The sequence below is a fragment of the Lepus europaeus genome, chromosome 16, assembly GCF_033115175.1.
Source record: "Lepus europaeus isolate LE1 chromosome 16, mLepTim1.pri, whole genome shotgun sequence".
Classification (NCBI taxonomy): Eukaryota; Metazoa; Chordata; class Mammalia; order Lagomorpha; family Leporidae; genus Lepus; species Lepus europaeus.
Genome location: NC_084842.1, coordinates 59,079,679 through 59,104,607, shown reverse-complemented (window position 1 = coordinate 59,104,607; position 24,929 = coordinate 59,079,679). Strand labels below are relative to the sequence as shown.

At 42.4% G+C, this 24,929-nt stretch overlaps 1 protein-coding gene and 1 long non-coding RNA gene across 8 annotated transcripts in view; one reads left to right on the top strand and one right to left on the bottom strand.

Annotated features, from left to right (window-relative positions):
* KLHL5 (kelch like family member 5) overlaps nt 1-13,997 on the top strand; it is a 76,078-nt gene extending 62,081 nt beyond the window's left edge. For all 4 annotated transcript variants that reach the window (XM_062213586.1, XM_062213585.1, XM_062213584.1 and 1 more), the window contains 3 exons: nt 4,654-4,866; nt 10,081-10,252; nt 12,818-13,997. In XM_062213586.1, the coding sequence (XP_062069570.1) occupies nt 4,654-4,866; nt 10,081-10,252; nt 12,818-12,874 (442 nt within the window). In that variant the 3' untranslated portion in view covers nt 12,875-13,997. The remainder of the gene's footprint in view (nt 1-4,653; nt 4,867-10,080; nt 10,253-12,817) is intronic.
* LOC133775331 (uncharacterized) overlaps nt 5,970-24,929 on the bottom strand; it is a 48,294-nt gene continuing 29,334 nt past the window's right edge. The window contains exons 2-5 of one of the 4 annotated variants that reach the window (XR_009868221.1): nt 14,602-14,694; nt 12,351-12,613; nt 10,428-10,546; nt 5,970-9,387 (exon numbers count right to left, since the gene is read on the bottom strand). This is a non-coding gene — a long non-coding RNA (uncharacterized LOC133775331). Of the gene's footprint in view, nt 9,388-10,210; nt 10,289-10,427; nt 10,547-12,350; nt 12,614-14,601; nt 14,695-24,929 lie in introns of those variants that run through there. The other 3 variants (XR_009868220.1, XR_009868222.1, XR_009868223.1) reach the window with 3 other exon arrangements.

The window sequence follows — 24,929 nt, the reverse complement described above, 5'->3', positions numbered from 1 at the left end:
ATCTCTAATCTGCTATTAAGAAATTTGACTTTGCGGGCTGGCATTGTGGCATAGCGGGTAAAGCCACTACCTGTAATGCCCAGCATCCCATGTGGGTGCTGGTTTGAGTCCTGCTGCTCCACTTCTGATCGAGCTTCCTGGTAATGTGCCTGGGAAAGCAGTGGAGGATGACCCAAGTGCTTGGGTCCCTGCATCCATATGAGAGACCCAGAAGGAGCTCCTGGCTTTAATCTGGACCAGCCGTGGCCATTGTGGCCATTTGGGGAGTGAACTAGTAGATGGAAAATCTTTCTCTCTGTCTGTTGTTCTCCCTATCGCTCCCTTTCTCTCTGTAACTGTGCCTTTCAAATAAAAATAAATTTTATAAAAAAAACTTTAAAAAAAAAGGAATTTGACTTTGAAAAGACAGTATAGCTATAAATCTGGAATAAACAGAAATTATCTTGTTAGTTGAAAACAATTTGTAGTTGTTTGAAAAAACATTAATTATGTATCTTTTTGCTACTATTGTCTTATGATTCAGAACAAATCATTTCTTGGTGCCTCAGGTTTTTTTAATCTATAAACTAAAGAGCCAAAATTAACTACTGTTTTTGTTGTTTTAACTTATTGGACAGTGTTTCCTGAAAGCAAAACACTTTTTAGGGAAGAACATTTTCTGTGTTTTGAGTTACATTCCCTTTCTCAAAACGTTCAAAGAGATAAAAATTTCTGTTCTACCATATTTGACAGAAAGCAGCTTTATTTAGACTTACACTTGGCTCAGGCTATCCTGAAGCCACTGGCTGGCAAATACTTTTAATAGCAGAATTTCTCTTTTAAAAGAAGTCTTATAGAAACCTCAGTTTCTATGGTAAATGGAAATTCAAGCTTAATCTAAACCTATTCTGAATCTGTTATACGTTCAGGGCTATAATATTTACTTGCAAAAGTCAATGTAGAAGAATAAGTTTGTTTTAAAGAATACCCAGCCTGAAGAAAATCCTGACTGACAGAGAAGAGGATGAAATGGGAATAGTTACTTTAACTATGAGAACAATGTAATTGGAATCCCAGGAGACTGTTCAGTTAAATTGCTTAAGTAGTTTGAGAGGGTAGGAAACTTTTTTTCTAAGTTGAATCTCAAACATTGTCAGCCAACTACTAGCATTCTTGATCATAATTGGAAAAGTCAGGCAAGACCTAAATCTTATTTTACATAGTTCAACACTATCACAGTTGACATGATATTTCTGGATAAATACTGTCATGGGGATGACAAATGAGTCCTGAGTTTAACATTTAATTGAGCCAGGTGATATTTTGAAGACTTAAAATACTTTTTAAATTTTGAATTTCAAGTGAAGCATTTTTGCAACACCCCTCCCCTAGTTGCTCCACAGAATCCTATTCTTAGAACATAATGATTCTTCAGGGAGTGTTGCCAATACGTTTTAACCCTTAATATTCAGGATAAATGCTGTACATGTAATATCTCCTATAAATACTGTTTGCCAAGAGAAAACAAATGGAGACATAATTTTTCTCCTTATTTATCACATGCTAAACACTGTTTGAAGTACTTAACTTATTAATTCTGTGCATAAGGACTTACAGATGATGAGATTCAGGCAGCTGGAGGTTAAATAATTTGACTACATTCAAAACTAGGGAGTGGTAGAGCCAGGATTCAAACCTAGAGTCTGGTTTGAGTTCATGTTCTCAATTACCGTACTGTACCATCTTTCACAGTAAGGATTGTGGATCTGTGTGTGTGTGCACCTACACACACTTGTCCTTGTGTGAATTTTAAATTATCAATAGTCTAATTGTTGATGCCTTCTCATACTCTGTAATCCATATTCATGAAATTACCAAATATCTGAAGATGAAAATAGTTTAATAGTAAGAACAGTAACACAAGTCTTTTTTTTTTTTTTTAATTTATGTATTTGAAAGGCAGGGAGGGAAAGACAGATCTTCCAGCCATTGGTTCACTCCCTAGATGGCCACAATGGAGTTTCATCTGGATTTCCCCTGTGGGTGCAGGGGCCCCAGTACTTGAGCTATCTTCTGCTGCTTTCCCATGCACATTAGCAGGGAACTGGATCTAAAGTGGAGCAGCCAGGACTCGAACTAGCACCCATAGGGGCTGGCGGCCTCACCTACTGTGCCACAATGTTAACCCCACAAGTAGTTTTTGTTTTGTTTTTTTTGGACAGGCAGAGTTAGTGAGAGAGACAGAGAGAAAGGTCTTCCTTTTTCTGTTGGTTCACCTTCCAAATGGCCGCTGCGCTGCACGGATCCAAAGCCAGGAGCCAGGTGCTTACCCCAGTCTCCCATGCAGGTGCAGGGCCCAAGGACCTGGGCCATCCTCCACTGCCCTCTTGGGCCACAGCAGAGAGCTGGACTGGAAGAGGAGCAACCGGGACTAGAACCTGGGATGGCAGAGGATTGGCCTAGTGAGCCGTGGCACCGGCCAACAAGTAGTTATTAACATAAAAATCCTAACAGATTGGTTTCAAATAAATTTCTACTTATAAACTATGAATATAGGTTAAGTTTAGAACAAGATATTGCTGTAGCTATTAAAGATAGTAATCTTAGTTTGAGTGGCACAGTGGCATACTTTAATTATGAAGTCTATCCTTAAAATATATGTACTTGCCCAAATATAAATACCTGAGTTTAAATGGCCGTAAATTTGTTATAGTTCAAATATTATTTAAAAATAAAACTAAATGGCTGGTGCCGTGACTCAATAGGCTAATCCTCCACCTTGTGGCGCCAGCACACCGGGTTCTAGTCCCGGTTGCCCCTCTTCCAGGCCAGCTCTCTGCTGTGGCCCAGGAGTGCAGTGGAGGATGGCCCAGGTGCTTGGGCCCTGCACCCCATGGGAGACCAGGAGAAGCACCTGGCTCCTGCCTTCGGATCAGCGCGGTGCACCAGCCGCAGCGGCCGGTGGAGGGTGAACCAACGGCAAAGGAAGACCTTTCTCTCTGTCTCTCTCACTGTCCACTCTGCCTGTCAAAAAAAAAAAATTAAAAAATTAAAATAAAACTAAATATTAACTGAGGCATCCATAAATTCAAAATATATGACCTTTTGTATAAGCAATGAAATGAATTTACTCTTAAAAAATGGAAAATAGGGGCCGGCGCCGTGACTCACTTGGTTAATCCTCCGCCTGCGGCGTCGGCATCCCATATGGTCACCAGTTCTAGTCCCGGTTGCTCCTCTTCCAGTCCAGCTCTCTGCTGTGGCTCAAGAAGGCAGTGGAGGATGGCCCAAGTGCTTGGGCCCCTGCACCCTCATGGGAGACCGGGAAGAAGCACCAGGCTCCTGGCTTCGGATCGCCCTAGCTCTGGCCATAGTGGCCATTTGGGAGTGAACCAGTGAAAGGAAGACCTTTCTCTCTGTCTGACTCTGTCATTGTCTGACTCTATCTGACAAAAATATTTTTTTTAAAAAATGGAAAATATATAAAGAGGTTTCCAAATGAATAAAAAGTACAAGATTTTGTGCTTAATAAAAATATTGTGTTTAGATATTTAAAATAGTTACATATACTTTAAGTTCAGACCAAAAGGTGGTTTTAAATTAGTATAATATATTGATTTATAATTAAACTGATCTACCAGACATTTAAGTCATTCATATACCATACTTATTTTAGGTAACTTACCCTTTTCTGCTTAAATTAACAGAGGATCTTTGTTCATAAATAATAAACATCTATAGGCCATTGTTTGATGCCATACATTCTCTCTCCTATTTCACTATACAATTTTATCCCAGATGATTGTTGACTGTGGAGCTGTGTGTCCCGAGTCTGCTTCTCCCTGGGCCACCTGTGTACCAGTCTCAATTTCCAGAGGCCTCTGTTTCTTGTAGCATGGCTTCCAGGTACTTGATGATGGTGGTGATGAGGAGGACATGCACTGTAAAGGCCTCCCCTGTGGTCGGTGCTCGGAGAAGGCCACTTTCTTTCCTTCATAACCAGGTGATACCTTAGTTGTTTAAAACAGTGTTAGGTATAAATATACCGTGATTTTACTTTATCTATTCTAAGACCCACATTTTAGCATCTCTAAAACTGCATCTTACACTCAGTGGTGACTCGTGAAACAGATGGCAGCTGTGAGGTAGTTGTCATTGCCTTCAAGTGCCATTTGTTTTCTTTTTCAGGAATACAGAGTAATACAGGATCTATACTTGTGCCATTTAATTGTTAGCATATCTTCTTTCAAAAATAATTTGAAAGAGAGAGACAAAGAGATCTCCCATCCGTGGGTCACTCTCCAAATGGCTTCCACAGCCACGGCTGGGCCAGGCTGCAGGCATGAGCCAGTAACTCAGTCTGGGTTCCTTGGGTGAGCGGCAGAAACCCCAGTGCTTGGGACATCATCTGCTGCCTCCCAGGTGTGAACGGGCAGGAAACTGCAGTTGGCAGTGGAGTCAGGACTCACAGCCAGGCACTCTGATGTGTGATGTGGGCGTCCCAATCAGTGCCTTCACCACCATGCAGAACACCCAGCACTTTATTTTTCAATGGTGTATAAATTTGCAGTGTATCTTACAATTAATGACACTTTCAACTCAATGAAATGCCAGAGTAGCCTTTTTGTCTTAAGTATAACACTATTTCTTATTTATCATTTGTTCTTCTCACAGACTCTATGCGGTTGGTGGTCGTGATGGAAGTTCTTGTCTCAAATCAGTAGAATGTTTTGATCCTCATACTAATAAATGGACACTGTGTGCACAAATGTCAAAACGGAGAGGTGGCGTAGGCGTAACGACCTGGAATGGACTGCTGTATGCCATTGGAGGACACGATGCTCCTGCTTCCAATTTGACTTCCAGGCTCTCAGACTGTGTGGAGAGGTAACTTCTCGTGACAGAAAACTAGGAACAAGTGAACGTTTAAGTCTCTGATAGTTCAGACAATGAATAAGGTCAACCACACGCAAGACACTTATTTAGAAGTGCTGTACACCTTGGATCTCTGCTCTGACCTTCCCTCATCTCCCCCAACTGCCTACTCATATTCTCATCATATTACTGCCTACTTAAGCTTTACCTTAGAATGGATGGCATCATTTATTAATTAAATCATATGCCAAGCATTTATTGTGTACCTATTATGTATTGGACACTGCACCTAGTAAGAAAAGGAGCTTAATTAATCTTAGAGCTAAATAAAAAGTGAAAAGGATAGGGACATTCCTGATACAAAATGAGGTAATATAAAATAATAAAGTAGAATACCAGTTATTAAGCTTATAAAAGTAAACAAATCATCCACAGTGACTTTACAAAGCTCAGAGTATGAGGCTGGGTAGAGAGCCTATCAGCAGTGAAAGATTGGAATGAGAGGTCAAGGTCCCATCTACTACAGTCAGTAGAGTTCAAGGAATAGGGAGAATCGAGTGGATTTTTGAGGCAGAATCAAGAGATGCTTGCACGTGCACCCCAATGCAGGAAAGGAGGGGCTGGAGACGTGGCAGATCATGTTGAGTCTTGAAGCCTCATTAAGGATTTTTTATTTTATTTTTTTAATGTTTCCAAAAACATAAAACTGGCTTTTTTAGTTTCTTATTTTTCTTAATTCACTTTCTGAATCCTGTATTATACAGAATTTTTTTTTTTTTTGACAGGCAGAGTGGATAGTGAGAGAGAGATACAGAGAGGAAGGTCTTCCTTTTTGCCGTTGGTTCACCCTCCAATGCCCGCTGTGGCCGGCGCATCGCGCTGATCCGAAGCCAGGAGCCAGGTGCTTCTCCTGGTCTCCTATGCGGGTGCAGGGGCCCAAGGACCTGGGCCATCCTCCACTGCCTTCCCGGGCCATAGCAGAGAGCTGGCCTGGAAGAGGAGCAACCGGGATAGAACCCGGTGTGCCGGCGCCGCAAGGCAGAGGATTAGCCTGTTAAGCTACGGCGCCGGCCAGAAATCATTTTTCTTATTTTCTAACTTATGTTTGTCTCAAGGTTTAAAACATTCTTTGAGTTTCAAATGCTATTTTTGATTGACATTTAATTGTATATTATGTATTTATGGGATACAAGGTGATGTTTCTATGCATGTATACTTTGCCTAATGATCAAATTAGAGTAATTAGTGTATCCACAACCTCAAATATTTATCATTTCTTTGTGGTGAGAACATTAAAAATCCTCTCCTGGCTGTTTTGAAAAACAGCAATATATTAACTGTAGTCTCTCTACTAAGCAGTGGAACACCGGAATTTGTTCCCCAAATCTAGCTTACATTTTACCCATCAACTAATCTCTCCCCAGTTCCCTCACCATCAACTCTCTTTCTATACCCACCAGTAACCAGCATTCTACTCTCAACTTGAATGTAATCAACTTTTTTATAGAGTTCATGAATGAAGGAGATCATGTGGTATTTGTCTTTCTGTGCCTGGGTTATCTCAACCTAATGCAATGTCCTCTAGGTTCATCCACATTGTCACAAATGACAGGATTTCAACCTTTTATAAGGATGAATAGTATAAAGTATGTATGCCAAATTTTATTTATCAATCCATTGGTTGATGACACATGGGTTGATTCTGTGTCTTAATTAGTATGAATAGTGAAGGAATAAACACAGGAGTGTAGATGTACTTTCAATAGACTGATAGCATTTGCTTTTTGGCCACAAATGGAATGCACATATTTCTTCAGAAACAAATTGATAAAACTGACATGCCAAAAAAAATTTTTAAATAGCCCCATATACCTTTAAAAAATTAATTTCATGCTTTCATCTTCCCCCAAAATAACGAAAAGTCTAAATAGTTTTACTAGTGAATCCTACTAGACATTTAAAGCAGAAACCTTTCAGAAAATATAGAAGGATCACCTTCCACGTCATTTTAAGAGACCAGCATATAAGAAAAAAATTATACAACTGTAATCCTAATACAGGTGAAAAAACCCTTCACTAAACATGTAGCAAATCAAAGCCGCAGGGGAGTGGAACTAAATAGGAAGAATTCATTTTTCTTGTCGTTCTCTTGTGTAATCTGCTTTGCTGTTGAGATTTGTACTTCTGTGTGTTTTCCTGTTGTTGGCTACCTTTGCTTCAGGTCTCATGTCTTGTAGGGCCAGTCTGGTGGTAAGGAATCCCTTCAGGTTTTGCTTGTCAGGGAAAGTTTTGATTTATCTTTCATTTTGAAAGATAGCTTTGCTAGGCTGGCAGCGTTTTACTTTGACGATTTTGAATATTTCATCCCATTCTCTCCTGGCCTATAAGGTTTCAGCTGATCAGTCTGCCAGTTTCTAGTGGGAGGGGGAATTCCCTTATACAGGACTTGACACTTGTCTTGCTGTTTTTATAATTGTCTTCTGTTTTTGACCGTAATATACCTCAGAGGATTTGGTTGGGGTCCTTTTGAGCTTCCTGGAGCTGAATGTCCACATCTCCCAAAATTTGCAAAATTTTCAGCATAATTATCTCATAGAATAAAGCAAGTATTTGCATACTTAATGGTGTCCCAAAAGTCTTGGATCTCCCTTCATTCTTTTCAACTTTTTAAATCTGGGTTATTTCAAAAGACTTTCTTTCTTTTGCATACCCAATAGGCTATCAACTATTGTTTTTAAAATTTCATTTGAGTTCTTTAGCACCAAGATTTCTAATTATTCTTTTTTTATGATCCGTATCTCTTTGCTGAATTTCTCATTCATATCGTGAATTTTCCTCCCAATGTCATTGAATTGTCTGTATTAAACTATTTCATTAAGTTTCTTAAAATTATTCTTTGGAATTCTTTGTCAGCAATTTGCTGATTTCCACTTCCTTGTGGGCTTTTGCTAGAGTTACCGTGTTCTGTTGGCGCCATCACCTTAACTTGCTTTTTCATGCTTCTCATGCCTCTTGGTTTTTGTGCATCTGGTGGGTCAGTTAATTCTACTAATGTTATACAGTGGCTTTTGTAGCAAAAACCTTTCTGCTGGTGATGTGTCCTAGGATGGTGGTTGGATGTGCTGTGCTGGCTTTGGCTTCAGGTAAGTGCATTCGGGTAGTGTCCATATAGCCTCTTCAGCATCACAGCACTGGGGATATCTGCAAGTGTCTTAGTGACTTAGGCTCCGGGGGTTGTAGAACCGCACCACCAGTCGGGGTGCAAGGTCACTGGCAGCCCTATGAGTGGTGCCTCGCTGCAGGTGTGGGGCTCCCCTAGTGTCTTCTGATTGTATGTGTGTGGGGCCACCCCTTTAGGCCCAGGTAGATGCAGCACAATGTGTGTGGTAGCAAGGCAGGTTGCTTGTCAGTATCTGAAGGCCATTCAGGTCACATCACGGTGCTTCCAGGGTCCAGCCTGCCCACAAGGCTCTGCCAAGCTGCTTCCTTGGGCCCAGGGCAACACCAAGTATGTGCTTCTCCCCTTCTCTCAGGGCAGGCTGCTCAGCAGCTCCTTAGAGCCATAGGAGGATGGGCACGGCCTCCCAATGGCTTCCCGGGGAACTCAACAGGTGAGCCACTCGGTACAGCTGCTCAGGTCTGCCCATCTACTTCCCTGGGCTTTGAGGGCCAAGCCACTCAGGGCTGGCTGGCTGCGCTATGGAGCCAAAAGTACATGGGTAGGGTCACCCCGCTCCTTCTGGAGCAGCAGGAGAGCAGGGCCACCCGACTGTGTCGGGGTGGGGGGCTCTGCAGGCCAAGCTGCAGTCTGTGTGCTGCCCAGGTTGTTCCCAGAGCCAGAGGAGGGCCGCTCGGGGCCTCCTGGCTGTGACCACGGAGCTGCTAGCAGCAGCTGCTTCCCAGGGCTCAGTAGGCACTGTCTCAAGATGGCTCTGTGCACGGGAGGGTGCAGCCAGGGCTGGGCTCTTTCTCCCAGGCAGTGGGGTAGTGTGGTACCCAGCAGTGCCCTAATCTAAGCTCGGGGCCCATAAGGGCCCACGGTGTCTGCAGTGTGAGTAGGGACTGCCTGGTGCCTCCTGCTTCCCCTGTTTCGCCGAGTAAAGTACCTCTTGGCTCAGGGTTAATCTTGAAAGAGAGCAGAAGGTGTGTCCATAGTTCCCTTCCTTTCTGAGGCCAGCATGGATCTCCTGGCTCTGCAGTGTCTCGTCCTGTGCTCACCTTTGTGCTCCATTCCTGTGGGCAGGGGCCGTGGGGCTGCGTCCAGCACTGGGTTCCAATGGTGGCCTGGTGTCTCTCCATGCTGTGCTGCATGGAGCTGAGCAAGGAGATTTGTCCCTCTCTTTCTTCAGGGCCTCCTTGATGTGTCCTTTCTTACGGTGGTACTGAAACCAAGCAGTGTGGTCTTGCACCTGGCTTCCACAGCTCTTGTAAAGGCAAACTGGTACATGAACAATTCGTTGTTAAAGCTGGCGTGTCCACACCCTGGGGGAGGTTACTCAGCCACCACCTTCACACTGTTGTCGGACTCTGAATCTGAAAGAGGAATGGAAGTGAATGGGCACTCATAAGAGTAGAGATCATCAGATTTTTTAAATATTGGCGTGATATATTTAATAAATGATACAAAGTAAAATCAAGGTTTGTCTGTGGTAACGAGGACTTTCTGTAAAATAAGCAAACTTAGTAGTTTTTTGAGAAAGCGTTTCACCTGTATCGGGGAAAACACAATTCAGACTATGCTTATTAGTTGTTATAATTCACAAAAGGAATACATAAATCTTTATAGGCTTTAAGTCAGAAATTATGGGCTCTGTGTAGCATTGCTAGAGACCTGGCACTGACGGCGAGACAGCAGGAGCCGTACAGGTCGTGTTACCGTGGTGACTCTGCTCAGGTCTGGTTGAGACACTTCACCCCACGAACAAAAAGGCCCAACAGTGACTGATGCTGTGTGCCCTCTTAGACACAGCTTCAGGTACTGATTTCTCCACTGCCAGTAGGCAATCCACTGAAATTTTCAGTATTTACGTTACCTCCTTGTAAATGATAACCATTGCTAAATGAATCTCTAATCCTGTGAGTTTTTAGGAAAATTACTGATAGTTTCTCTGAAGTTTGGACAAACATTTTATTTCCATAGCAGACAGTAAGAGGTTAGACCTGAACAGTGACTTTTTTTTACATGAATTATCGAGATGACAATATCAGTTGAAACTTTTCTTTCAGATATGATCCCAAAACTGACATGTGGACTGCAGTGGCCTCCATGAGCATCAGCAGAGACGCCGTGGGGGTCTGCCTACTTGGTGATAAGCTATACGCTGTTGGTGGCTATGACGGACAGACTTACCTTAATACAGTAGAGGCTTACGATCCCCAGACAAATGAGTGGACTCAGGTATGGCATTTCACTTCTCATTATCACACTTGCTTTCTGTTAAAACAATTCTTTCGATGAAACAAATACTGTCACTTTTATGTAGTATTGAGTAAATAAGGCAGTCACTTCCAAATAAATGCGAGTAAACAAGAGACAGAGTTAATTTTATAACATAACTAAAATCTGAAGTTACCTTTGAATTGTAGGTTACTATTCAGAAAAATCCATTGATCTGCCAACATTTGGTGATGAAATGGTCTAGTATTGACAGAGCTTACAGGATCACAGGAGGGCTACAGCAAAGATGGGATACTGTAGAAGATAATAAAAATAATCATCAGAAAATTTTGAACTTGGCCATACATGAGCAATTAGTATTTGAATACTCCAGCCACTGACATTTTGTAGATGATTAAATTTCTGGTCATAACCCAATCAATATGGTAGCCCCAAATTATATTAGCAAGTAAGAAAGCTGACCTGGCAAAGCTTATCAGAAACAATTCTAACCATGTCTACTTATGGGAGGACCTACTAGTTCTAAGAATGATCTTTTGAGATCTTTGCTTCTGTTATCAACAAGAATAGAATCAGGACTTTTGTACTTGTAACACCCAATCCAATATCTGGTACATAAAAGACATTCAATAAATGTTTTACTAAGCCAAGTTATATACTATACACACACACACACACACATATATATATGAGGAGCAATAGAAATTATTGTGAAGAAAACAATTTGTGAGAATTCCCACTGTCATGGAATTTAACTTAAGTAGATAAGATCTGTATGTGCCTACAATATAAGCAGTTGGTATTAAGTGTCCCATGGGATAGGCAGTGAGTAGTAAAGGAAATCAAAGAGAAAAAGCAAAGTAATTGTTGGGAGGGCTTTAGTGAGAAATAACTAGCACTCAAATTAAGCCTTAGTGAATTGATCCAATGTAAAACCACAGTGAGTGAAAACAGTTTTCACTGTCCTGACAAACGGACAAGGGGACATTTCTATAGCATTGCAGTGAGGTCACAAAGTCTTCACCACCACCTGCCCCACTACCAGCCTTGCCCCAGAGTAGACGATGACTGTGCTGATGTTGTAAATCCTCTATGCTGGTTGCCATGACAGTGTCAGCTATCACAGTGTAGAGACACAGTATCTTGGGTGTTTTGAGAAAAGCTGCTAATTACAAACTGATATTTCGATGTAAATGATTTAGAGGTTACTTCTATAGTACTGTAAGTAGACAGGGTTTAAATCTAGGTTATTTGCTTGTTCAGGGAGATGTAATAGTGATCAAAACAGCTGATTCAGATGAAGTCTGGTCTGTTCTTAAAATCAACTTGTGGCGCCGTGGCTCAATTGGCTAATCCTCTGCCTAGCGGCGCCGGCACACCGGGTTCTAGTCCCAGTCGGGGCACCGGATTCTGTCCCGGTTGCCCCTCTTCCAGGCCAGCTCTCTTCTGAGGCCAGGGAGTGCAGTGGAGGATGGCCCAAGTCCTTGGGTCCTGCACCCCATGGGAGACCAGGAGAAGCACCTGGCTCCTGCCATCGGATCAGTGTGGTGCGCCGGCTGCAGCGCGCCAGCCACGGCGGCCATTGGAGGGTGAACCAACGGCAAAGGAAGACCTTTCTCTCTCTCTCTCTCTCACTGTCCACTCTGCCTGTAAGAAAAAAAAAAATCAACTTGTTGGAGGTAGGGGGGAAAGGGGCACCACTCTGATTAGGATGTCATTTTGATAAGTGTGGATTTGACGAAAACCACTTTATTCCATACCCTTTCAGACACAGTAGAAAGCAAACTTTCTTAGTGCTTTTCAATTAGTACCTCCCCACTAAACAAACACCACCCGTGCTAACATTTTAACCCTATTGGGTCAAATTCTCTTCAAAAACCATCCTGTCCACACATCTGTTTCCCTATAAATTTTCTCAAGTGTCTAGGTTCCTTAAACAACCAAAAAAAAGTAAGAAGTGTTAAGAATTTCTTACCCATTGTATTCTTTCCCCTAGCAACACCCTCCTCCCAGCCCCAGACCAGTGTCCTGGAGCTCACTCACCAGGTTTGTTTCCACTCCTAGGGAGCTCAATGGGTGCTATTTATTATTTACTCACTGGGCTAAAAAGTGGTGGATTGAGTTTGGAGTTCTCAGCCGTGCACATCAAAGGCAGCCAGCAGAAGTGCAGTCACTGGGTCCTGTGGACTCGGCAGAGCCCCCGGCACGCAGTGTGCTCTCTACGTAGTCTCCAAGGTGGCACAGCTGTCAGAGAACCGCTAGATGCCACTTGATGTCTCCTCCACATTGGTCACCACATTGCTTTAAGTGTTCAGCATTTCTTCATTGTACATCATTTTGGCCAAAATATGAAGACTAATTCTTGAGGTATTAAAAAAACATACATCAAAGAAAAGTGTGCTATACATCATGCAATACACCCAAGCCATTCAGTCCTGAAACTGTGACGTCAGGCGAGGGCCAGCAACTCTACCAACCAGAGCAGCTGCAGCCTTTCACCAGCTGGTGCAGTGCACTGACATCTTCACCTGCAGTCTGACGCCTGACTCTTTCTTTCTCTTTTAGGTTGCTCCTCTGTGCCTAGGAAGAGCTGGGGCTTGCGTTGTGACCGTAAAATTATAATCCACTGCTCTGTTTTCTAAATGAGGACAGCCTCTGCCTCTGATCAACTTAGTGCCATTTTAGTGCGTGGGCGATGCCACATTCCTGGGCACAAAGTGCCTGCTCTCAAAGTGAAGATGTGAAAACAGAGGAGGAGGAGTGCATGGACCACGATCAGATATTCCCATTTAGAGAATCAAAAACACAGCCGGTGGATCACGAACAGACGCTCCTGACAGAAAACAGGAGGACAACTGTACTGCTCCCAGCCTAACCCGTGCCGCCTGGGAGCACACTTGACTCACAGCCAGATCTCTTTTATAACTGTGCAGACGCACCAGTTAAAACCTCTAAAAGATCGCTTTGGAAATTTACCATCCATGAATTGCAGCAACTGGTTTGTTTAACCACAGCCACCATTTTAATGACACACTAAAAATTATACTATTTAGTTTTTTTCCAGAGGCAGTCACATTATATATGCTTTGATTGCAGGATGTAATTCTAAAATTGTCTCAGTCCCATGAATCAAGTAAAATGTGAGAGATGAAACAACAATGACCGAACAAAAGCTTGACACAGTGCTTGGGGTCCCCTGCATAGTCATTCCTTTACATACAGTCACCAGGAACTACATGTTATAACAGTCTCAAATTGGAAAATGGTGTTTGCATTAAACTTAAGAAATGCAAAGTTATGTAGAGAAAATAAATGTTATCTATCTTTTAATGTTCTTTTGCCTAACTAGTATTTAATTATATGGATTTGTTTCCTTTTATATTATAAAAGATACATTGATTTTTGTCTTTTGATATTGACAAAATTATTGGGATATTCTGATGTTCTCAAGTCTGTCTTTGCCCCCCTGCCCTGCTTAGGTTTGGCCATGCTTGGTAATCCATTGTGCTTCCTTGAAATCAAACTGTTTGGGGGCCATGGGCTTACTCAATCTTTGAAGAATATGCTGAAAGTGTTTGTTACCCAAAGTTTTGTACATTTGTAAACTCTAATTACTTATGCGAATGTTAATACTCTCAGTGCAAAAATGCACTGAGCAGTAGCATTTTGTGATAAATCCTATAAGGTATGAGTCATTAACTTATATCTTAACATTAAGAATATAAACTAAATTCCCATCTTTTAATGTTGTGGTAATGTGTTACATTTTTATCAGGGTAGCCTCTATTTTAGTTACTTTCTTTAAAAATTCAAACAAAAACATTTTAATGACTTGATTTTGAACGCACATGAAATGTTTCTCCCTTGGAACCCAAACAAGGACTTCCAGTCAAGAAGACAAGCCCTGTGGCCATTTCGCTGGTGTGGCCCTAAGAAAACACTGGTAACAGCAATTTTCACAGTTCATGTACTCATCATATTATAAATATGAATTCAGTCATTTTCCTAAGAAGAGGAGATCAGCTGTGAAATAGATGTATTTATGGGAAGACAGATAAGGTGAAAGAGTATAAGAAGGCAAACATTTTTACTAGTGGAAACCTCAGTGCGTCGTCGCCTCCTTGTGGGGACTGGGACCTGTGAGCAGCTCTCGAACACTCACTACGCACACCCTGGCTCCGCGCCGCACAGTGGAGCCCAGACCCTGTTAAAGCCCAGGAACGGACTGCCTCCTCCAAGGACCTTGCTTTCCTTTACGGAGTTTCTGCTCTGATACAGCGCCTCTCCAGTGCAACTGTAGGACCCGCTTTTCTGGAATCTCGTCAGCCTTTCTTCCCTATCACACACACCTGAGAGGGGCTTACGTTTGGAAGGTTCGCAGTCCAAGAGCAGGCAGCCCCACTGGTCTGGCATGTGATGAGGGTGGCAGCGTCCGTGGTGAACTGTGGGCGGGATCAGCAGCATGGTAAGCCGGGAAGCATGTTTGTTCACGTGGCCTCTCCTGCAGCCATCTTAATTTGATCACGGGGCCCTACTGCAGCAACCTCATACAGTCCAGTCACTTCCCAAGAGCCCTAACTTCAGACAGCATAACTGCAGTCAGTCTCTACCCTTTCAGCACCATTAGCATAAGATGTTGGGTTTAAACATCTCCAGGAGTTAGGGAGCCATCATTAAAAAGACCCAGTTAGTTCCAGGTGATGGCATTTGCCAAGACTTTAATTCCGCTCCTCCTATTAAACTAGAGGAAAACATGGTGCTTTGCATCTGCCGTCCAGCATCACTGCCTTGACTTTTACTGCTGGACGGTCCATTGAGATGTCCAGATGCTCTTTATTTTAACCCCAGTTCTCTTATAAAGAACATTTATTGTTCAGTGCTTATTATGACTAGGATACATCTTTGCACTCAGTCCTCACAACAACCTTATAGGGTGGGTTCCATTAATGTTCACTTTTTTAATAGTTAAGGACTCTGAGGCTCAGAGAGGTGAACGGCAAGATTACATCCGAGTAAGTGGCACAGCACGGATTCACATGCAGGCAGTCTGCTCTCTTACCATTCCTACCTCTTGGTGATTGTATGTGAGGAATCTCATATTTATAAAAAGAAAAAATAAGAGGGTTAATGCTCTTTAATAAAAATTTCTAGTAGTCATGTGCCATCAGAAAATTTTGGTTCCTTAGTATTTGGGGGAAAATTGTGTAAGTCTCTTACAGACTTTTCTATAGTTTTGCTTTAGCAGACTAAATGCAACAAAACATGCCATGCATTTCAAGTTTTGTAAGTACTGGATTACATGGTGTCTTGGATAACTGAACAAATTTATTCATCAAAAATAAGCATTATTGCCAAGAAATTAGTTAATATAGGTGGACAAATTCTCAGAAACACACAAATTACCAAAACTGACTCAAGAAACAGAAAATGTGAACAGACCTGTAATTAGTAATCAGAAACCTCAGAACAAGGGAAATCTAGGACTAGATGGGTTGCCTGAACTCTCCCAAACATATAAAGAATTGAACCAATCCTTCTCAAACACTTCCAGGAAATGGAAAACAGACAACTTAGGAACTCACTCTTTAAGGCCAGCATTACTTTGATACCAAAAGCCAGATAAAGACATCCCCCCGAAAAACTACAGGCCAATATCCATTACAAATACAATTGTAGAAAACTCAACAAAATACTAGAAGGAAAAATCCAACAGCATATCAAAATAAATTATTATACACCATGACCAAGTGAGACAGCACAGGAATACAGAGATGGTTCAACATGCAAAAATCAATCAGGAGAGAGGGAGGAAAGAAAGGAATATCATTATGTTCTTGGAAATGTATGTACAAATCACATTGAATCTATTAAAATTATAATTTAAAAACTTTTAAACATCACTATAATAAGCCACATCAATAGAATGAAGGAAAAAAAAACAGCATGATCATCGCACTTGGTAAGGAAAAGCGTTTGCCAAAATCCAACACCCTTTCATGGTAAACAAAAAGCCCCAGCACGGTAAGAAGAGAAGGGACCTTCCATAACCTAACAGAAGGCATTCATGAAAATCCACACTAAAAATACAGTCAGAGGGGGAAGAGTCAAAGTTTTCCCCTGGGGTCAGAAAAATGCCTGCTTTCCTGACTGCTACTCAAATTGTACTACAAGTTCTAGCCAGAGCAATGAGGGTAAGGGGAAAAAAATGAAGAGGGATCCTGGGGCCGGTGCTGTGGCGCAGCGGGTTAACACCCTGGCCTGAAGCACCCGCATCCCATATGGGCCGCTCCACTTCCAATCCAGCTCTCTGCTATGAACTGGGAAAGCAGTAAGAAGATGGCCCAAGTGCTTGGGCCCCTGCACCCACGTGGGAGACCCAGAGGAGGCTCCTGGCTTCGGATCAGCTCAGCTCTGGCTGTTGCGGCCAATTGGAGAGTGAACTAGTTAATGGAAGATCTCTCTCTGCCTCTCCTTTCTCTCTAACTCTGACTTTCAAGTAAATAAATCTTAAAAAAAAAGAAAGCAAACTATTTGCAGAACACATGAATCTATATACTAAGGAAAAAATGTATATGTATTTATAAATACATAAAAAGATTTATATACATATATATAAAGATGTACATATATGTATATATATGCATGCTCTGGCTAGAACTTCTAGTTCAATTTAAATATATATATACGCATATATATATGTGTATATATATATATATGAAAAAGAAAAAAAAAAACAAAACTCAAGGATGGGTGTCATGATGCAGATGGTTAAGCTACCCCTTGGAATGCCTGTGTACCATACAGGGCTGCCAGCTCAAGTCCCAGCTACTCCACTTCCAATACAGTTTCCTGCTAATGCACTGGGGAAGACAGCAGATGATAGCTCAGGTACTTGGGTCCTTGCTATCCATGTGGGAGGTCTGGATGGAGTTCTGGGCTCCTGGCTCGGCCCTGGCAGCTTGAAACATTTGGGGAGTGAACCAAATGGAAGATCTTGCTCTCCCTCTTAGCTCTTGCTCTCTATCACTGTGCCTTTCAAATGAAAAAAACTTTTTAAGAAGTTCAGCCATGTTGCAGAATGCAAAATCAACAACAACAAAAAAAGCTTTATTTCTATATGCTATCAGTGAAAAAATGTTAGAAGGAAATTAAGAAAATTCCATTTACAGTAACATGGAAAAAATACTTAGGAATAAATTGACCCAAGGAGGTATAAAACTTGTACACTAAAGAGTACAAAACACTGTTGAAAGAAATTAAAGAAGACCTAAAGAAATGGATGACATCATATGTTCACAGGCTAGAATACTTATGGTTAAGATGACATTACTCCCACAAGTAATTTTACAAATACAATGCGATCTCTGTCAACCCAGTAGCTTTTGTTGGAGAATTTGGAAAGCTGATTCTTAAACTCATATGGAATTGCAAGGAACCTAAAAGTGCCAAAGCAATCTTGAACAAGAATAAAGTGGGAGGTCTAACATTTTCCAGTTTCAGAATTTACTATAAAAACTACATTAATCAAGGTATAAAATTAAACATACAGATTGATAAAATAGCATACATAGTCTAGAAGTAAACTATATCCAACTGATTTTCAACAAATGGTGCTAAGACAACTGGATATTCACATGCAAAAGAATGTAATTTGACCCTTAATTTATACCATACACACAGGTTGAATTCAGAATAGATCCAAGATCTAACTGTAAGAACTATTATCATAAAACTGAGAATAAAATGGGCATATATCTTCATGACCTTAACATTGGCAATTGTTTCTTAAATATGACACTGAAAGCACAATCAACAAAAGGAAAAACATAAATCGAACTTTGTCGAAATTAAAAGCTTTTGTGCATCAAAAAGATGTGATGAAGAAAATGAAAAAAGGCAACAGTATTAGGTTTTTGTCCCTATAACGAAAGGCCTGAGACAATAATGTAATGAAAGAATATATTTAGCTACAGTTTTGAAGCTTCAAGTCCAAGACTGGGCAGGTCCACTGGTCTGGCATCTGATGAGGGTGATGGATAGCAATGGTAGCGCTCAAGTAAGGAAGAATCACATGATGAGCCAGCAAACAGGGAGAGGCTGGTCCAAACTCAGGAATTTCTACTAACTCTGGAGAATTACCTTCTGAACAAACACCCCCAATGACCTAAGGATCTCTTGGCTAGACCCATCTCCTAAATACCATAATTGCACAAAGCCTGTACCCTCTTAGCATCATTAACATCTGACTTTGAGGTTTAAACTGCACGATTTTGAGAGCCTAATCATACTGAAACTGTAACAGCAAACAATAAAATGAAAATATTTTCAAATCATATATCTCGTAAGGGCCTAGTACCAAGCATACATAAAGGAACTCCTGTATTCAACAACAGAAAGTCAACCCTATTTTAAAATGGGCAAAGGACTTACATAGCTATTTCTCCAATGAAGAGATGCAAATGATCAAGAAGCACATGGAAAGATGTTCAGTGTCAACAGTTATGCAAATCAACACCACAGTGAGATACCACGTCACACCCACTAGGATGAGTATAATTTTTAAAACAAAGTATATGTTGGAACCTTCAATCAGTGCTGGTGGGAATGTAAAATGGTGCAGCTGCTAGAGAAAACAATTTGGCAATACCTCAGTATTACCATATGGCCAGCATCCTGGTTATAAACTGACAAGAACTGAAAATAACGTGTTCAAAAAAAGCTTGCACATGAATATTCATAGTAGTACTTAGTCACATTGCACATGAATATTCATAGTAGTACTTAGTCACAATAGCCAAAAGCAGAAAGACTCCAAACGTCCATCAGCTCATGAGTGGATAAACAATTCTGGTATAGACATGGGATGGAGTTATTCAGCCACACAGAGAAATGAAGCAGTGATACACGCTGCAGCAAGGATGAGCCTTGAACACCATATGCTGAGTCCGAGAAGCCAGACCCAAGCATGGTGCGACTTCATTTATATGAAATATCCCAAACAGGCAAGTCCACAGACACAGGAAGCACATTCGTGGTTGCCCCAGGCTGAGAGGAAGGGGGAGTCGGAAGTGACCGCCTGAGAAGTATGGAGTTTCCTTTTGGGTGATAAAATGTTCGGGAACTAGCTGCTGTGATGGCTGCACAACACGGTAAAGATACTAAATGTGACTAATGGTAAATTCTGGGTATATTTTTGTCACAATTTTAAAGAAGTTTTATTAGATACACTACAAGTTGTTATCTAAATGTTCTAACAGGAGTGAGTGTTTAGCCTAGTGGTAAGATGACTGCATCCCATATTGGAGTACCTGGGTTGGAATCCTAGTGCTAGCTCTTGATTCCAGCTTCCTGCTGGGTCAGAGCCTTGGGGGCAATGGTGGTAGCTTAAGCAGTTGGGTCCCTGCTACCCATGTGGGAGACCTAGATTGCATTCCCAGCTCCTAGCTGTGGCCCAGCCCAGCCTTAACCATTGGTGGGGATCTGAGGAGTGAACCAGCAAATAGGAGCTGTGTCTGTCTTACCTCTGTGTCTGTACTTCTCAAAAGATGTCAAAACAACAAATGTTCTATATCACTAGGATTAAAACTAGATTGATTTGTGTCTCAAAGAAATTTTTCAGTGTAATTTGTAGATAAATGAATTGTTTAACATCTCACTGAAAGGCTCTTTTGATTTCAATTCTAGTCTTAGAGTAAGAAAGAATGACAAATGCAATGGAGAAGTTTGGGAGCAAGTGCTCCTCGATGCCTGGCGCATGACAGGCATTCCAGAAATGTTTTCTCCAAGCTGAGACAGATATTTTTTCAAAGACTCTGCATAATATTTGGAATTGTTGATAATATTTTAACTGATTCAGAAATATTCAAGAAAATTATATTTATGTGTCTAGATTATTCTCATGATATTTTTATGAGACTTCATTTTTTAACTGGAAGAAAAAAAGCAAATGGCCTGAAAAATTCAAGCCTCATTTTGGTATTATCATCCTCCTGGGTCTCAGAAAACATCTAGATATTGATGAGAATGCACTAACTCCTCGTCAGTCCTCTGTCCTCACTCCTAGGGCCTAAGAGTATCACGGGTATTTTGTATCTTCTGGGCCTGAGCCACCCTGACACCTTACCAATCTCTTCAAGAGACACAGTGTTACCTGGTGCAGGTCCAGCACCAGGACTACACTCTAGAGCCACCCAATTTCCCCCTTAGCCCTGGGTAATTATTTCCCCTGGGCCAATAAAGGGCAACTGAGACCGCGACACCAGGGAAGGCTGGCAGACAGACATGACCCGGATCCTTTCCCAGGCTGAAGCTGGTTCCATTCAACCTCGTCTTCTTTGTGGACAAGAAATAAATTGTATTTATCTGAAGTCTATGTAAGTCATTTCATAGTAGGTTTGTGCCCTCAAAACCACTAACAGGTTGGGCAGGGAAGTGATGTCTCCATAACCATTGGGTTAGGACTGCAAGAGATGGCACGCTCCAGCTTAACCACGCACCACAGTGTTTACTGCCTAGTTTTAAATATAAACTCTGCTCGAAGAAGGTCTCTTGTCACTGGTGAAGGTAGTAAAAACATTCTGCTAGAAATTAAGAATGCAACTAAATCTTCAAAAGTATTGCTTTTCTCCCGAGTTGCTCATCTGTGTACACCTGTCTGTTCCACATGACAGATCGGGCAGTGGCAAAAAGACACAGAGGTAGCCAGTGTCGTGGGGAGAACACGGTCCCTGCTTAGTGGCGGCTGCATCAGTGAGCTTGGGGAGAAGCTGCCAGCCACAGAGCCGTCTCTGCAGCGCCAAGAACAGCGGCGCTGCACGAGCACCTCAGACGAAGCGCACGCAGGTAGTGGAGTTCGGCGGAAGCTGACCTACTTCCTTGTCTGAGCGTGTGCGAGCCAGTCTGCAGCAAGGCTGCTCAGAAGGACTTCCGACGGAGGTCACCCAGCAGAGTAAGTGGTATGCAGACTGCATGGTATTTGGAATAACTAAACAAATTTATTCACCAAAAAAAAAAAAAAGAAGAAGAAGAAGAAGAAGCACTATTGCCAAGAAAGTAGTTAATATAGGTGGAGAGAAACTCTTTAAAACATCAAATTACCAAAACTGACTCAGGAATAAGTAAAAAATAAACAAAATTTAAATACATAATTCTTTAAAAAACTGGGGTGAGGGCAAACCAAAAGAATACATTGCTTACTCCCCATGGAGAAAGTGTAAAATAAATACATAAAGCCTTGGGATGTCCGAGAAGACACGCCGAGCAAGCGCCCTGTGAAGCTGCAGGGTAGGTGTGGCTCGGGGGTGAGCCCTGCTTACCACACTGCTATCTCACACCGGAACATTGGCTCAAGGCTCGGTGCTCTGCTTCCCATCCTGCTCCCTGCTAATGTGCCTGGAAAAAGAGCAAATTATGGCCCAAGTGCTTGGGTCCCTGCCACCCACTGGGAGACCCGGATGGAGTTGCCAGGCTCCTGGTTTCAGCCTGGCCCAGTCCCAGCTATTGCGGCCATTTGGGGAGTGAAGCAGCTGATGTGCAATTTCTGTTTCTCTGCCTTTCAGATAAATAAGCACAGAAGTCAGCAATTTTAAAACTCCGATCTCACAAAAGGGCAGAGTAAACTGATTGCCAGAGGCTTAGCGGCAGAGTTAGGGGGTAGGGATAAGAGGTTGATTAAATGATATAGGATCTATAATTACAATTAGATAGAAGTTTTTTTCCAGCTGGACTTCTGGAATAAGCAAAATATATACAGAGAAAGTAGATGAGTGACTGGGGCTGACAGGCAGGGGGAGATGCCAGCATGTGAGTGGAGGGAGGAATGGGAATGACCACTACTGGTTACGGAGTTTCCTTCTTGGGTGATCAAAAATGTCCCAGAATTGGTTGTGGTGATGGTTGTACAAATCTGTGAGCGTACTATAAACCACTGGATTGTACACTTTTAATGGGTTACTTCTATGGTTTGTGAGTTAAATCTCATTAAAGCTGTTTTTTTTTTTTAAATCAATATTGCATTATAGAAAAGACAGACAAGTATAAACCACGGTAAACTTGCAGAGCAATAAAATGACTGAACGGGGACTGAGAGGGGTGAAAGCCTGAGAAGTCAGGGCTTGACCTCTACATGCGGGGGCCCCCACTGAGTCGCTGAGGGTCTTCTCTGTCTTGATTGCCCAGCATGACATAGACTTGAAGCCAAGGAGAGATACAGTGATCCGTGTCCTTACCACACCTGTGCTACATTTTCATGCTCTACTTTTAATGGGTAGGAACAGGCTCTAGAATTCTGCCTACTATATACACTAACAGTTATATACATATAGACTTTTTAAAAAATATTTATTTATTTGAAAGGCAGAGTTACAGAGAGAGAGAGAGAGAGAACTTCCATCTGCTGGTTCATTCCCCAAATGGCCACAACGGCCAGGGCTGGGCTAATCCAAAGCTAGGAGTTCCTTCCCAGTCTCCTACATGGGTACAGGGGCCCAAGCACTTTCTACTGCTTTCCCAGGCCATGGCATTTCCAATCCCAGGCTGGATTGGAAGTGGAGCAGCTGGGTCTCTCTGGAACCAGCGCCCATATGGGATGCCAGCACTGCAGGTGGCACCTTTACCTGCTGTACCGGCCCCTACACATGGACTCTTCAGAAAAGCCTTGCTAAGGTGAAAGGACAAAAGGAGGGCGTTTGAGAGAGGAAGGCACATTTAATGTCGTGGGTGCGGAGGAGGGCTGTGGTGTCGAGTGGCGCGCAGAGCGGACATGCCGAGGAGTGACGAATGGATTCCAGGGGAGGGACCGCTAGTCAGAAGTCATAAATCCATCACTTGAAGTTAAATATAACTGAAGAGAAGCGAAGGCTTCAAAATTCTGGGGAGATGAATGTTAGGGGAGGAAGATGATTCTGCTGCCAGGATGCATCAGTCAAGGACCAATCAGGAGACAGAGCCACACAGTGACCTGAACAGGGAAGCTTTAATACAGAGAACTCTCTACCAGGACAGAGGACTGGGCTCACAAGGGTTGGCTGGATACCAGGGTCCGGCGTTTGATTTTCCCATGCTTGAGCTACTAAGCGAACCTGTGACTGTGTAACTGATATTGGCAGAGGACTTGTTTGGCAAGAGCAGGATTTTATCAATGAGCACAGAAAGCAACGTGAGTGTGCCATGTGGCTCAGTTCCCCTAAGCCCCTGATTCCCACGAGAGCAACCCAGAGATTCCAGGGAGGGAACGCACTGAGTGCAGGGAATTCACTGCTTTTCTACTAAGTGGGAAGCGACTTGCTCTTTGTCCTCGAAGTTTCCCCTGCAAACACAGCCCAGAGATGGCCAGGTGACAGCAGTGGGCAGGGACGGACTGCGCTCTGCTTCCTCCTGCCATGTCTCCGGCGCCCTCTACTGACGAAACTGCACATTATGCCAGTGGACCAGGGAGCAAAGGGACCATAACCATTTCCGCAGAGCAGGAAACAAAGATTGGATTTGGGGATAAAACGCAATAAGTTGAAAAGTGCATATACAGGGTATTTCAAAAAGTCTGTGGAAAATGCACATCATCATCAGAATTTTTTATATTTTATTTAGAAACCCGAAAGAGAAAGACAGAAATATTCCATTGCCAGGTTCACTCCCCGAACACCTCCAACAGCTGCAGCTGAGCTAGGCCAAAGCCAGGATAACAAAACTCAATCTGGGTCTCCCCTGTGGCTGGTGGGGACCCAAGTACTTGAGCCATCAGCTGCTATCGCCCAAGGAGCACCTTAGGAGGAAGCTGGACTCAGAAGCAGAGCCAGGACTCAAACCCAGATACTCCAATGTGGATGCACGTGTCCCAAGCAGCATATTAACCACTGCACAAATGCACGCCCTGAAATTCTTTTAATTCAATTTTCTGCAAACTTCTTTGAAGTACCCTCATAATTATAAGTAGTCCTGGGCATAGCTGAATGAAAAAAATGACAGGAAAACAGAGAAGAAAAGGAGAAATTCTTAATTTCAAAAAGTCTGTGTATGTGTTCTCCACCATGTCCTGAGAACTCACATAACTAAAACACTTGGTCCCTGACCTTTATGGGGGTATTAAGGAACTCCCAGAAAGCAGGGCACACACAAGTAACTGTAAGGTAACCTCTTGTACTTCCTTGAACTCCTTTAGTACAAAACAAGAAAGTGAGAACAGTCTAGAAGAAAGAAACAGATAATTCCATAAGAGAAAATAAGTTATAAATAGATGAGCTGGGTTATGAGGCATTAGGAAAACTCAGAGGAGGAAGTAGGATATCTAAAATAAGAAAAAATGAGACTTCCTTCACAGTCGTGCATCCCAGATCATACGTTAAGATGTCTATGGGCCTGGCATGGTGGCATAGAAGGTAAAGATGCTGCTTGCAATGCTGGCAGCCCATGTAAGCTCCTGTTCGTGTCCCGGCTGTTCCAGTTCTGCTTCAGCTCCCTGCTAATGGCCTGGGGAAGCAGCAGAAGATGGCCCAAGTGTTTGGACCCCGCACCTATGTGGGAGACCTGGGATAAGCTACTGGCTTCAATCTGGCCATTGCAGCCATCTGGGGAGTGAACCAGTGGATGGAAAAATCTGTCTCTCCCTCTTTCTATAACTCTTTCAAAATAAATAAATAATCCATTTTTTAAAAAAAATATAAGCCATACATTAAACTGATTA